The sequence below is a fragment of the Lycium ferocissimum genome, chromosome 12, assembly GCF_029784015.1.
Source record: "Lycium ferocissimum isolate CSIRO_LF1 chromosome 12, AGI_CSIRO_Lferr_CH_V1, whole genome shotgun sequence".
Classification (NCBI taxonomy): Eukaryota; Viridiplantae; Streptophyta; class Magnoliopsida; order Solanales; family Solanaceae; genus Lycium; species Lycium ferocissimum.
In genome coordinates this window covers 33,554,823-33,567,394 of record NC_081353.1, presented here as the reverse complement: position 1 = coordinate 33,567,394, position 12,572 = coordinate 33,554,823, and the positions used below count along the sequence as shown (strand labels likewise).

Sequence of the window (12,572 nt, the reverse complement as noted above, 5' to 3'; positions counted from 1 at the left end):
ATATACCGTTGGAAAGGTACTTCAAATATCTACAACTTTTATGTTTTAAGTATTCTCAAATTCCCAATGTACTTTCAAGAAATCGGGATGTAATAAGGACCTATCAAAAACTTAGGCGATTCCATCGAATCTTAAGCACCTTACTATTAGCCACCTTGCGAGGATCATATCTCCTTGCTCTAATATCTGATTGGCCTGATCCTTATATGCCTGGAAAGGTATTTCTATGTACTACAACTTTCATTAGGAACCTTTCCCAAATTCCCGACGAATCAAGATGTTATGGTTACCCGAAATATACTCCTCAGCCACTTTCGCAAAACGTTCAAACCTTCAAATTTCCTCTGAAATTCTAACGATACGAGTCTAACCTTTATGTTAAGATATGGGGTGTTACAAAGGAATGATGAAATAGGTGAGTAATAGGAATAAAATGCAATGTATTGGCCAAAGAACTATCCCGGTACCCACATGCTGCAGGCCATGCCAAATAGTCATGATCCATGAGGGACTCAGACAATCCACATACCTTTCATTGTACAGTACCCCAAGGTCCTTTTTCTTCAAAATGTGACCCCCACTGTACTGCTTGACTATACTGTCGAACTGTGAGAAACACACTCTACCGCCGAACTATGGGAATAATAACTACCTTTATCCCTATCCTTTATACCATCTCGTATTCTCCATCTTCCCATAATTCAGTTAAAGAGCACATAACAAGGATAAAATGAGTGCAACATGCATAGTAAATTACGCCATCAATATTATAAAGTTAAAGATTGGATGTTCAACACCATGCAATTTCATGCATCAAGGCATATGTCTGAAATAGTCATCTTTTAATAGTCATACAAGATGAGGAGAGATGAGGTAAAACAAATAAATTATAGCAAGTACAAAAAAACATTGCTATCATAGCCCATTAAAGTAGTAACCATACCAATGCAAGTGGATTTATCACCATAATCAATGCTCGAAGGCTCGACATGCAATCCCCGTCATAATACACTTCCTTTCCTCTAATTACCCAAAACATCATTATACACCGGTACCTACCCATGTGGTCATCGTAATCATTAAGGTGGGATCCCCATCACACTCAATAGCCCTAAGAATTTATAGGCTAAATACACACTCCAATCGGAGTCTAAAGAAATAAACTATAACCTACCGCGAAAGTCGAGCGGGAGCCACGAACCCTCAGCCGGTATATTTCCTTTGTGAAGTGCTTCTGAAAGATCGAAGTATGTCAAATACTGATTCTTCATTAACATGCGAGTCGGAAGACACCCATATTTCTATACCTTTAATCAGAATGGAAAAACTAACCCAAAATAGCCAAACCCGAATCCAAAGGGCAAAACTGGAATTTTAGTTTAAAATTAGTTTACCCATGGCCTAAGTAGTCTAAAATCAAGAAATCATGCAAAACTAATCATGGATTGCCTTCCAATCATCAAGAAATACCCAATTTCAACCTAAGGCTAGAACCCCCAAATTTTCTCATCCTAAATAATGATTTCTAACATGAAATTCCTTATTATTCGATGATATAAAGTAAAAGTAGTTCTTGGCGTAGGTGGTTTGAGGATCATCAATTCGTTGGTTTGAGGGTTGTTTTGCTCTTTCCTAGTATTTGTTGAAATTCCTAGAAGATGATCAATGGTAAGCTTTTGTTTCATGGGCTCCCTTTCTAATTTCTCCAAAACTACAATTTTTAGCATAGGTTGTTGGAGAATCATGGCATTGGTTCTAGCATTAATGTCACCTTCGATAAGAATAGGGTCTTCTTTGCTTTTTCCTCTTCCGTCTCCCAACATGGTTACTCCCATAGAATAAATATAAAACAATGAATAGTCATCACCTTTATTAAGGGTGATCTGATAAGTTGTTCTTGAAGAAGAATTCTTATTACGTTCTTTTGTTGATGAACTGCTACAAATAATTGTTTGTGGTCATGGGCTGCTTTTTATGGAAAAAATCATTAGGTAATTGTGAAATTTCAGGATTTGGATGATTTAGAGAAACATTTTCTATCGAAATGCTAGGAATAAAGTTAGTGTTCATGGGATGCTCTTAAAATTAAAATTAGGCAAATCTGAAATGTCAGAATCTTGATGATTTGGAGCAACATTTTCTACTCAAGTGCTAGGAATAATGTTCATGGAATCCTCTTGAAGAAGTTTAAATAATTCAGGAACGCCCATATCTTCATCAATATTAAATTCAATGTCCGATGGCATATTAGAGGGCAGACCCCGAGTTTCATGATAATCAATATTCATGTCACCGTTTGGAGCGTCATCTATGTTTAGTAGTGGATATTAAAAAAAATCCTGCATGAAAAAGTTCATTAATCACAAGAGTATCATTGAATGTCATATGATCTAAAGAGGATTCTCTACAAGGAAATTATTTTTCTTTTTATTACCTCAATATCAACAAAAGAGAAATAATCAAATCATTCTGGAACCATTAAAAGAATAAAAAACACTTGATTGGTAAAACAAGAAAATGAAATCCTCTATGCAGCAATATATACAAATAATTTAATTAATTAAAGGATACTTAAGAAGTAGATCATTTAACAGGACAAAGAAACAAAGGAAATAAGATAATCTTCTAGTATCAAGGTGTGTGTCTTGATGGAAAACATTAATAATTTCTGATAAAACAAACTAACTTCGAAGTACATATGTCTATCTTTTAAATGTGGGATTTGCACATTTTGGCATCATCTCAACACCTAAAAACATATGGATAGAATAAGCTAAATTGTTTATGAATAGAAGAGAAACAACATATAAAAGATATAAATAAAAGAGAAAGAACTCACACTTCTAAAATCTAAGGTAGAATGAGAAAGGGACCCTAGTTCCTCCTTTTCTGTGCAAAGAAAAATAAAATTCGATATAGATCACTTAAATAGGAAATTAACTAATGATCATTTAGTCGGACTTGACTGGATATGACCAAACTCCAACTATCACCTTCCTATATTTCAAAATTATGGCGAGTAACTTTTTTCCTCCAGAGGTCAAATAACTGATGATTTGAAAAATTTAAAGATTACATTAATATTATTTAAATTTTCTTATAGATTTGGGTAGAAAGATTCATCTATAGAAAAAATATGTGCTTGCTTTTTTCATGTCATGTGGATAAGCATTTTTGTATGCTTTGTGATAAATAAACATTGAAGATTTTTCTGTAAGTTGTGTCTTAATTCTTGTTTTGTCATTGAGTTTCACCCAATATAATAGTAAAATTATAAAATTATTACTAAATTATGCAGTGAATTGCAAGAAATATACAAATTAATGTCAAAGTCAAATTTATGATATCGGATTATGACACAGCAGCGAGTTGTCATCCTGTAGTTACATTCCACTGCATAAAGTAAAATATTTTTCTTGTAAAATCTAGGAAAGTCCAATTTTGCTCATTAACTTTGTGATAATTAGTCATATGCACACCCATGAATAAAAGTTTGCTACAAAAATGATACTGTTGTTACTCAAATCTTTCTGTATATACACAAAGTTTGCATTGTGCCAATTGGCTCTCTAAGAATAATAATTGGTAACTACTTTTTTGTTGTTTCCGGTTTATGAGACATACTGAGTACATGTGTTTCCTGCACTCAGACTACACTTGCTGCACTTTTTATGGTGCAGATTCGACCACTAGTACTGGTGGATTTCAGAAGGTTGAGTGAGTTCGTGCTGAGCTTGTTTCAGAGATTGTGGTGTGCTGCTAGCTGTTCCGCAACACCCCTCCTCCTATCATTTTTAGCATTCTGCCTTTTCTTTAGTATTCGAATAATGTATTTGCGGTTTCAAACTTGTACTTATTTATATTAAAGGCTTTTGTACTTATGATACTAATCTTGGGTGTATTTTGATTTGAATGATGCTTTTCCGCATTTTCTATTTAAAAGACTTAGTATTTGGATATTCGGCTTATCTCTTATTTCTTCCGCTTATTTACTTTCTTGTATTTGAGTTTTTGGGATTCTTACCTATTGGTTGGAAAATAGGTGTCATCATGACTTTGATTTTTGGATTGTGACACTTTGACCTTCTCGAACTTACATGTCTAATTACATTAAACCATGAATTTATTTTGCTCTCCCTTGAACAACTTGTCTTCTTTGGAAACTAGCTTTGGATCCTTCAAAAGTTCAAATGTCTCTGTTGCCAATGTTGCATAGAGAATAACAAATAGTGACAAACAGTCTGTTTCAACTTTTTGTCATGGTCACGGTGGCAGTCTAGGAATAGAAGATGTCAGCGTGATTTTCAAAATACACCCTCTTAATTACAATGAGAACTTTTCTTGTCATTCTAGTGATGGTCATGCGCATTGTAAGATTTGCAATGGAACAAACCATCATTGTACCACATGCGATTAATGATATCAATCTCATCATATCAATCCTACAACGGGCATCGTGCTCCGAGTCCACTTACATAGAAGTGGCATTCCCACACCGGAGCCACTCATCATATCACTCCCCACTTGAAAAATATACAACATCTAGTAGATTATATATATATATATATATATATATATATATATATATATATATATATCTTCCTTTGAGATAATTTTTGGGGTGTGAGTTAGAGTCAAGGTCCATTTTATCAGGGAGACCAACTTCACGTTGGAAATAGTTATGGCTTACCCATTTCTCATACTTGTGCCATAATACACATCACCAAGTCATTGCTTTCTGTTCAAAATTCTTCACAAGTCAATAACGTCTTTCTAAAGTTTTATCCCTCAGCGTCAGTGTACCCCATTAAGCTTCTGTTGATGAATGGGCTAATTAAAATGTCACATTAAATTTAACTGAATGCCAAGTATACTCAAAGATTAATTCAAGGATAAAAAACAAATTAAGGAAATAAAACATTGTACTTAAAAGCTAATTATTGAATATCCAAAATAACAAGACACTCTGTAGAAGTATTTTGTGCCTTTGAGCAAGACTAGTTTTTGACATCATGTTCCCACGCACCATAAATGCTTATCTATTTCCATAATAAATAAAATATCCTCAAGGTGTAAGAATATCTCTCTAAATAATTGGATACTTTGTCTAGTTGAAGTGAATGCCTTCAACATTGAAGCTTTTCACCCCAAAAAACATCTTCATTTCCCACTGTCGGTGCTCCCCAATGTAACTTCTTGATTAGCACAACCAAGCACTTGAGTTTCTTTATTGGCATTTTGTCCACCTGCAACGCCTTTGAGCTTTTAACCCAAAAAAGGAATTAAATGTGTAAGTATACTTCTTTAGCAAAATCAAAAGTATTTATCAAGCAAGTATGTTATAGTACATTACGTTAGTTGAGATAGCACAAGTACTAGGATTTGTGATGCATGGCTGCACATTCACTTCTCCATTGTTGTAAAGATTAGGTTTAGGTGGGGAAAATGTTATTGGATATAGTTGCACTACATATATCAAGTATTTTTCTAATTGATCAAAGTCAGTGGAGATTGGATATAGAAGTCGAGGTAGGTTTGCCAGAATCCATCTGACTCAAACCTTATGTATATGGTTGCATATAATATGTGCGTGTGAGAAAGAAAATAGCGAGGGTTATATAATACTAATTTTCATTTTCAAACATAGAAATTATGGCGTACGTATAAATCCTGGATCAACCACTATCAAAGCATATGCTTGACCTAAATTATAATTGCAACAGGTCGGACTACATCTTTGGATAGTGATTAACACTTTTATCATGACATTTGGGAAAACGACAGTTAGCCCTACTTTTTGAGCATTCGGGCTGTCTAGAATAATCACTTACTTTTGATAGTAACGTGATTCTAAAAAAAATGAGCAGCATTACCTTGTTTGTAATCTCATGAGTATTAGCAGGAGAATGTTGGAAGTCCCGAGTTGAATGGTTAATTGTCTTTGAACTTCTTGCTCCAACCAAAGATTCTTCATCATTACAGTTTTGCTTCTCAATTTCAGCAACTTGAGAGGAATCCGACTTCCATTCCTTGCAGTTCAAGAGCATACATCTATGATATGAGGAGCCAGCAATAGCACTACCAATTCCTATATTCCAATACATTGAAGAAAAAATAATGTAAGAGTTTTCAAATTACTATAAGAGTTATTTATTTGGATTAAGCGAAGGAAGACAAAGAAGAAAAGAAAGAAATAACATCCAACCAATGGAATATATATACTGTGTTTGGTACAAGACAAATCATTTCTAGGGAACGTATTTTCCAAAAAGATGTTTTTCGGAATATTTTCCTAAAAATATTTTCGCATGTTTAGTTAGTGAAAGACAAATATTTTTCCCAACTTATGTAGCAGCTCTCGAATTACCCGAGTCAAGGGGGGGTTTTTTATCATGATTTTTTAATATGCCTTTTAAATATTAAGAATTTATAATCATTGTGAGTTGTAGTACTTCTTACGTAGCTTTCAAATATGTAAATGTTATTTTAAAAAACTTAAAGAGTTGATGTCCGAACCATAGTCAAAATTAAGAAATTTGACTCTCGAATTTTGGATTGTGCCACACAAATTGGGACAAAGTGAGTAATGCAATTAGCAAAATTGGAGTGTTTTGATAAATTATTTAGTATTCCCTCCGTCCCAACTTAAGTGGCACTTTTCGCTTCCCAAGAGCAAAGTTGACTAATCCATAAAGATAAATTGTTTTACATCAATTCATTATTTAAAAATTAAAATGTAGATATTCCAAAACTATACCAAAAGTACCATAAGCTGCAATTATTCTCATGCCAATTCAGTGAAAAAATATTTTAAAATATTGATCAAGGTTTACATAGTTTGAATCTCAAAAAGCGAAAAATGTGAATCTACAACAACAACAACAACAACAAAAGCGAAAAAATGTCGTAGATATTAGCCCAGAGGGATTACTAAACATTAATAATAATGCCTAAGTGCTAATTGGAGAAAGTGATACGAAAGTAAGAGACAAGATAGTTCGAATGAAATGACTTACGTTCATATATCACGAAGGAAGTTGTTTTTAGAAATTGCTTTTCTTAGAAAATGAAATCCGTCAAACCATAATAACAAAAATCGTATACTTACGAAAATTTGTTTTCCTAGAATATAACTTATGTAATACTAACCACACCCCTAAAGTAAAATATGTACAATACCTGTCTTCATTTTAATCTGATTGAGATGGGTTTTCCATGCTGCACCAATATCACAGATAATTCTCTCTTCTGCGCCTTGTGGTTTGTTGAAGGTTGACTCTAAACTGTTTTCAGGAACTTCCTGGCAAATATTAACAAGACGAGAATGAGTTATATTGAGAGCTGTTCTTGAAATTAATTAATGTACATGCTTTTGACAATGTAAAGAGAGCTATTATCATGATGAATGCAACTATTCATCACAGTGATGTGAAAAGTTTTGAACCATTAGGCACACAGTCACTACTAAAAATGAGAGTCATCGATGACGGATTATATAAGACAAAATACAAGTAGCTAGAATGATTAGTCATTATGGTTTGTTTGGTATGAAGGAAAAAAAAATTCTAGCAAAATGTTTTCGAGAAAAATAAGTGGGTTTCTTAATTATTTTCTAGTTTACGGTAAGTAGGAAAAATATTAAAATACCAAGAGCATTTATATATAATCTAGCAAATTACTATGGAAATGGAATGGGGTGGGGGTTCGGCTGTGGGGTGGAGGGTGGGATGGTCAAAGGGTGGCAGTTGGGGGCGTTGGATGGGGATACCACAACGAACTTGGAATGTCATTTATGGAATATTTTTTTGCTTACTTTCATTAAGGAAATTGGTTTCCTTATTTTATAGAAGCTTGTTTTCTTTGAGATAACCAACCAAACAACACACCCATATCTTGCTTATCTGGATAGTATATAAATTATAGACTTCTAGTATCGCATATACTCACAAAAAATATGTACGATGGTTGAAAAACTTTATAAATCTATGTTTACTAATGTCACGAGTTTTGGGTCTAATTGAATGATAGGGGATACAATATTACTAATTGCATGATTTTTGGCTCTAATTGAATAATGGGACATACAATATTACTACTGTTTTACATGAATCAACAATGAAAAGGGAAGCTAATTTGAACAATAGAAGATACAAAACATGCCTGGCTGATCCTTGCTTGTTTGGAGTTTGTCCCCCAAATGGTTCGTATCTTGAGCTTGTCTTATTAGATAATCTTCTTATAGGACCGCCATTGGAACTGCTTAACCAAAATGACAAGAGACAAGTTTTACTTAATTGAATATACAGTTGGTTAAATGTATTCTATGTCATGTAAAATTAATGAGCTGGTGAATTTTTATATTGCTTCCAAGAACTGATTGAGAAATAGTTAGAATGTCCCAATACAAATAGTTGGCATATCAATACAATATATATTTTGAAAATTAAAGGGGAGATAGAACTAACCTTGTCTTTTGTTGAAGTTCAATGTCCAAGGAATTCACAACTTCAGTGCGGATCTCATCTTCTTTCCTAGAAGAGTTATCAGTACTCTTAAAGCCACCACTTTCAATTCCCTGCTTACATTTACCATCCTTCCTCGCAATAGTATGACCAGGCATCGTCTTACGCTTCATTAACTCACTTTCTAATTTCTCCAAAGTTGGAATATTTGGCATAGGTTGTTGTCGGAGGATCAAGCCATCAGTCTTAGGATTTGCTTTCACCTCGACCTTTCTGCTTGTTAAAGTTCCAAATGGATGATCAAATGTGAGCTTTGTCTTGTTGAATTCACGTTCGAATTTCTCCAAAATTGGAATATTAGACATGAGTTGTTGGAGGATTAGGCCATTGGTCTTAGGATTTTCTTGCTCCCTGACCCTCCTACTTGTTGAAATTCCAAATTGACTATCAGTGGTAAGCTTTGACTTCATCAAGTCACTTTCTTTCTCTATCAGCATTGGACTTTTTGGAATGGGAGGGCTAAGGATCATGGCATTGGTCCTAGGATTTTCTTGCTCCCTTCTAGTACTTGACCCAAAAGAATGATCATCAATGGTGAATTTTGGCTTCATAGGATCTGTTTCAAAATTCTCCAAACACGGAGTTCTGGGCATAGGTGGCTTGAGGAACATCAAGTCATTGGTTTGAGGGTTTTCTTTCTCTTTCTTAGTATTTGTTGATATTACCAGAGGATGATCAACAGTTAACTTTTGTCTCATGGACTCCTTTTCTAATTTCTCCAAAACTGGAATTTTTAGCATAGGTTGTTGGAGAATCATGGCATTTGTTCTAGAATTGTCTTGCTCCCTCCTACTTGAAATATTAATGTCACCTTCGATAGGAATAGGGTCTTCTTTTCTTCTTCCTCCTTCTTGTCGCAGCATGGTTACTCCCATGGAATAAATATAAAACAATGAATAGTTATCATCCTTATCAAGGGTGTTCTGATAAGTTGTTCTTGAAGAAGAATTCTTATCACCCTCTTCTGTTGATGAACTGCTAGGAATAGTGTTTGTGGTCAAGGGCTTCTCTTTAAGAAAAAAATCATTAGGTAATTGTGACGTGTCAGGATTTGGATCATTTGAAGCAACGTTTTCTATCGAAATGCTAGGAATAATGTTGGTGTTCATGGGCTGCTCTTGAAAATTAAGACGAGGTGATTCTGAAATGTCAGAATGTTGATGATTTGGAGCGACATTTTCTATGGAAGTGCTAGGAAGAATGTTCATGGGATCCTCTTGAAGAAGTTTAAATAATTCTGAAATGCCTATATCTTCATCAATATTCAATTCACTGTTCAATGGCATAGTAGAGAGAAGATCCTGAGTTTCATGATCCTCTTGAAAATTAAGACAAGGTAATTCTGAAATGTCATAATGTTGATGATTTAGAGCAACATTTTCTATTGAAGTGCTAGGAGCAATGTTCATGGGATCCTCTTGAAGAAGTTTAAATAATTCTGAAATGCCTATATCTTCATCAATATTAAAGCCGTTGTTCTTTGGCATAGTAGAGAGAAGACCCTGAGTTCCATGATAATCAATATTCATGTCACTGTTTGGAGCTTCATCCATGTTTACTAGTGGATATTAAAGAAAATAAATCCTGCATGAACAAGTTCATTAATCACAAGATTATCATTGAATTTTATACGATCTAAAAAGGATTCTTTACAAGGAGAATTTTTTTCTTTTTATTACCTTAATATCAACAAAAGGGAAATAATCAAATCATTCTAGAACCATTAAAAGAATAAACAACACTCGATTTGTAAAATAAGGAAATGAAATCATCTATGCAACAAGATATATAAATAATTTAATTGATTAAAGGACATTTAAGAAGTAGATCATTTAACAAGACAAAGAAACAAAGGAAGAAAGATAATATTTCTAGTATCAAGGTGTGTCTTTTGATGGAAAACATTAATAATTTCTGATAAAGCAAACTGACTTCGAAGTACATATGTCTATCTTTTAAATGTGGGATTTTCACATTGTATCATCGTCTCAATACATAAACACATACATGGAGAATCAACTAAACATCTATGAACAAAAGATAAACAACATATAAAAGATATAAATAAAAGAGAGAGAACACATACTTATAATATGAGTAAGAATGAGAAAGGGACCCTAGTACTTCATTTGCTCTGCAAAGAAAAATAAAATTCGATATAGATCACTTAAATAGGAAAATAACTAAAGATCACTTAGTAGGACTTGACTGGATATGACCAAACTACAACTGTCACCTCCCTGTATTTCAAAATTAAGGTGAATAACTTTTTTCCTCTAGAGGTCAAATAACTGATGATTTGTAAAATCTAAAGATTACATTATAATAGTATTTAATTTTTTTCATAGATTTGGATAGAAATATTCATCTATAGAAAAATTAAGGGCTCGAGAAAAATTAAGTCTTAAATGTGATTTTTTCATGTCATGTGGATGAGCATTTTTGTATGCTTTGTTATAACAAACATTGAAGAACTTTTCTGTAAGTTGTATCTTAAATTTGTTTGGTCATTGAGTTTTACCCAAGATAATAGTAAAATTACAAAAAAAATTACTAAACTATATAGTGAATTGTTCAGAAATATATAAATTACTGACGGAGTTAAATTTCGGATATCGAGTTTTGATACGTCAGCGAGTTATCATCCGGTAATTACACTCCACTACATAAAATAAAATATTTATCTTATAAAATCTAAGAAAATTCGATTTTTCCCATGAACTTTGCGAAAATTAGTCATATTCATACCCACGAATAAAGTTTTCTCCAATAATGATATTATCGTAGCTCAAATCTATCTATATATACACACAAATACACAAAGTTTGCATTGTACCAAGTGGCTCTCTAAGAATTATAATTGGTCACTACTTTTTGTTGTTGTCGGTTTATGAGACATACTGAGTACACATGTTTTTACGTATTCAGACTACACTCGCTGCACTTTTTGTGATGCAGATTTGACTCCTATTGCTAGTGAATTTCGCGCCACGACTCATTTTAGGACTGCACGGGCACCTACCCTTCTCACCTTGGTAGGCGAACCCTCTTATTTAATAACGCATTAAGTAATAAGGGCGATTCATTTAAACCAGTAGATATTTATATATATATATATATATATATATATATATATATATATATATATATAAGCTCAAGTGTTCATATCATTACAACAAATAAAATGATTACTGACTCGATCCAATTTCCCATGACCTAGTCTAGACTAGTACAAAAGCGACTAAATGAATTCCGATTTCCACTATATTCTAAGACTCAACCTCCATCCCGGAATGAAGTGGGAGGAGGCCTTCCAGATAGGCACCGCGCATTTTCGCACACATCACAATCAGCCACTTGAAACAATCTACACCCCCAAAAAGGGTGTAGCAAGTGGAATATCAGTACAATCCACACGTACTGAGTAAGTATAATAGGCCGACAATGGTTAGAAACACATATCAGTAAAAGAATTCACATATAAACATGATAACAACCCAATCAAGTTATACATCTATCTACCACACAATGTACATCAATACCTTTTAATCATTAACTTCACCCCAATAATTACCAGTCAATCTCACAACAATCTTGCAACTCACATATCATTAAATCATTCGTTTTAGTCTAGTAGTTAACTCATCATTAAGACACCCATTATCCTACATCACACAAAGACCAAACATATAACTACACATTACATAGAGATCAAACATATAACTAATCTTATGGACGGTCTATGGGGTACTTCAACAAGTTCAATCAATAAATCCGGATCCAAGTACATGTCATTGCCTAAGTAAAGCATCTAATCCAAAATGTGCCAAGTCTGAATATATCAAGTCCGAATCCAACATCACAAGTACAACACCAAACATCTCAAAACCAAATCATAATGCAATTCAAGGCAATAGTGTATGAATGCAATGCGATGCCATGCAAATGCTTTGTACACATGTACTCTGGACGAAAATATCGACGTCTCGGTATCACAACCCAGTGACTCGCGAAGTGTAAGTGCCACCCGTCCCGAATCTTTGCCCAACA

At 33.7% G+C, this 12,572-nt stretch overlaps 1 protein-coding gene across 1 annotated transcript; it reads right to left on the bottom strand.

Annotated features, from left to right (window-relative positions):
- Positions 1-4,895: 4,895 nt before the first annotated feature.
- LOC132039225 (uncharacterized) lies at positions 4,896-10,075 on the bottom strand. Its single transcript, XM_059429760.1, has 5 exons — positions 8,466-10,075; positions 8,152-8,256; positions 7,180-7,346; positions 5,874-6,088; positions 4,896-5,262 (listed from the first exon to the last, which is right to left on the bottom strand). The coding sequence occupies exons 1-5, from the start codon at positions 10,073-10,075 to the stop codon at positions 5,161-5,163; spliced, it is 2,199 nt and encodes a 732-aa protein (XP_059285743.1). The 3' UTR covers positions 4,896-5,160.
- Positions 10,076-12,572: the final 2,497 nt, after the last annotated feature.

Coding starts and splice junctions, on each gene's coding strand:
- LOC132039225 (XM_059429760.1), bottom strand. CDS start 10,075: ATGGATGAAGCTCCAAACAGTGACATGAATATTGATTATCATGGAACT. Junction 7,347..8,151: donor GGATCAGCCAGGCATGTTTT/GTATCTTCTATT, acceptor ATTAATTTCAAG/AACAGCTCTCAATATAACTC. Junction 6,089..7,179: donor TCAGATTAAAATGAAGACAG/GTATTGTACATA, acceptor ATTGGAATATAG/GAATTGGTAGTGCTATTGCT.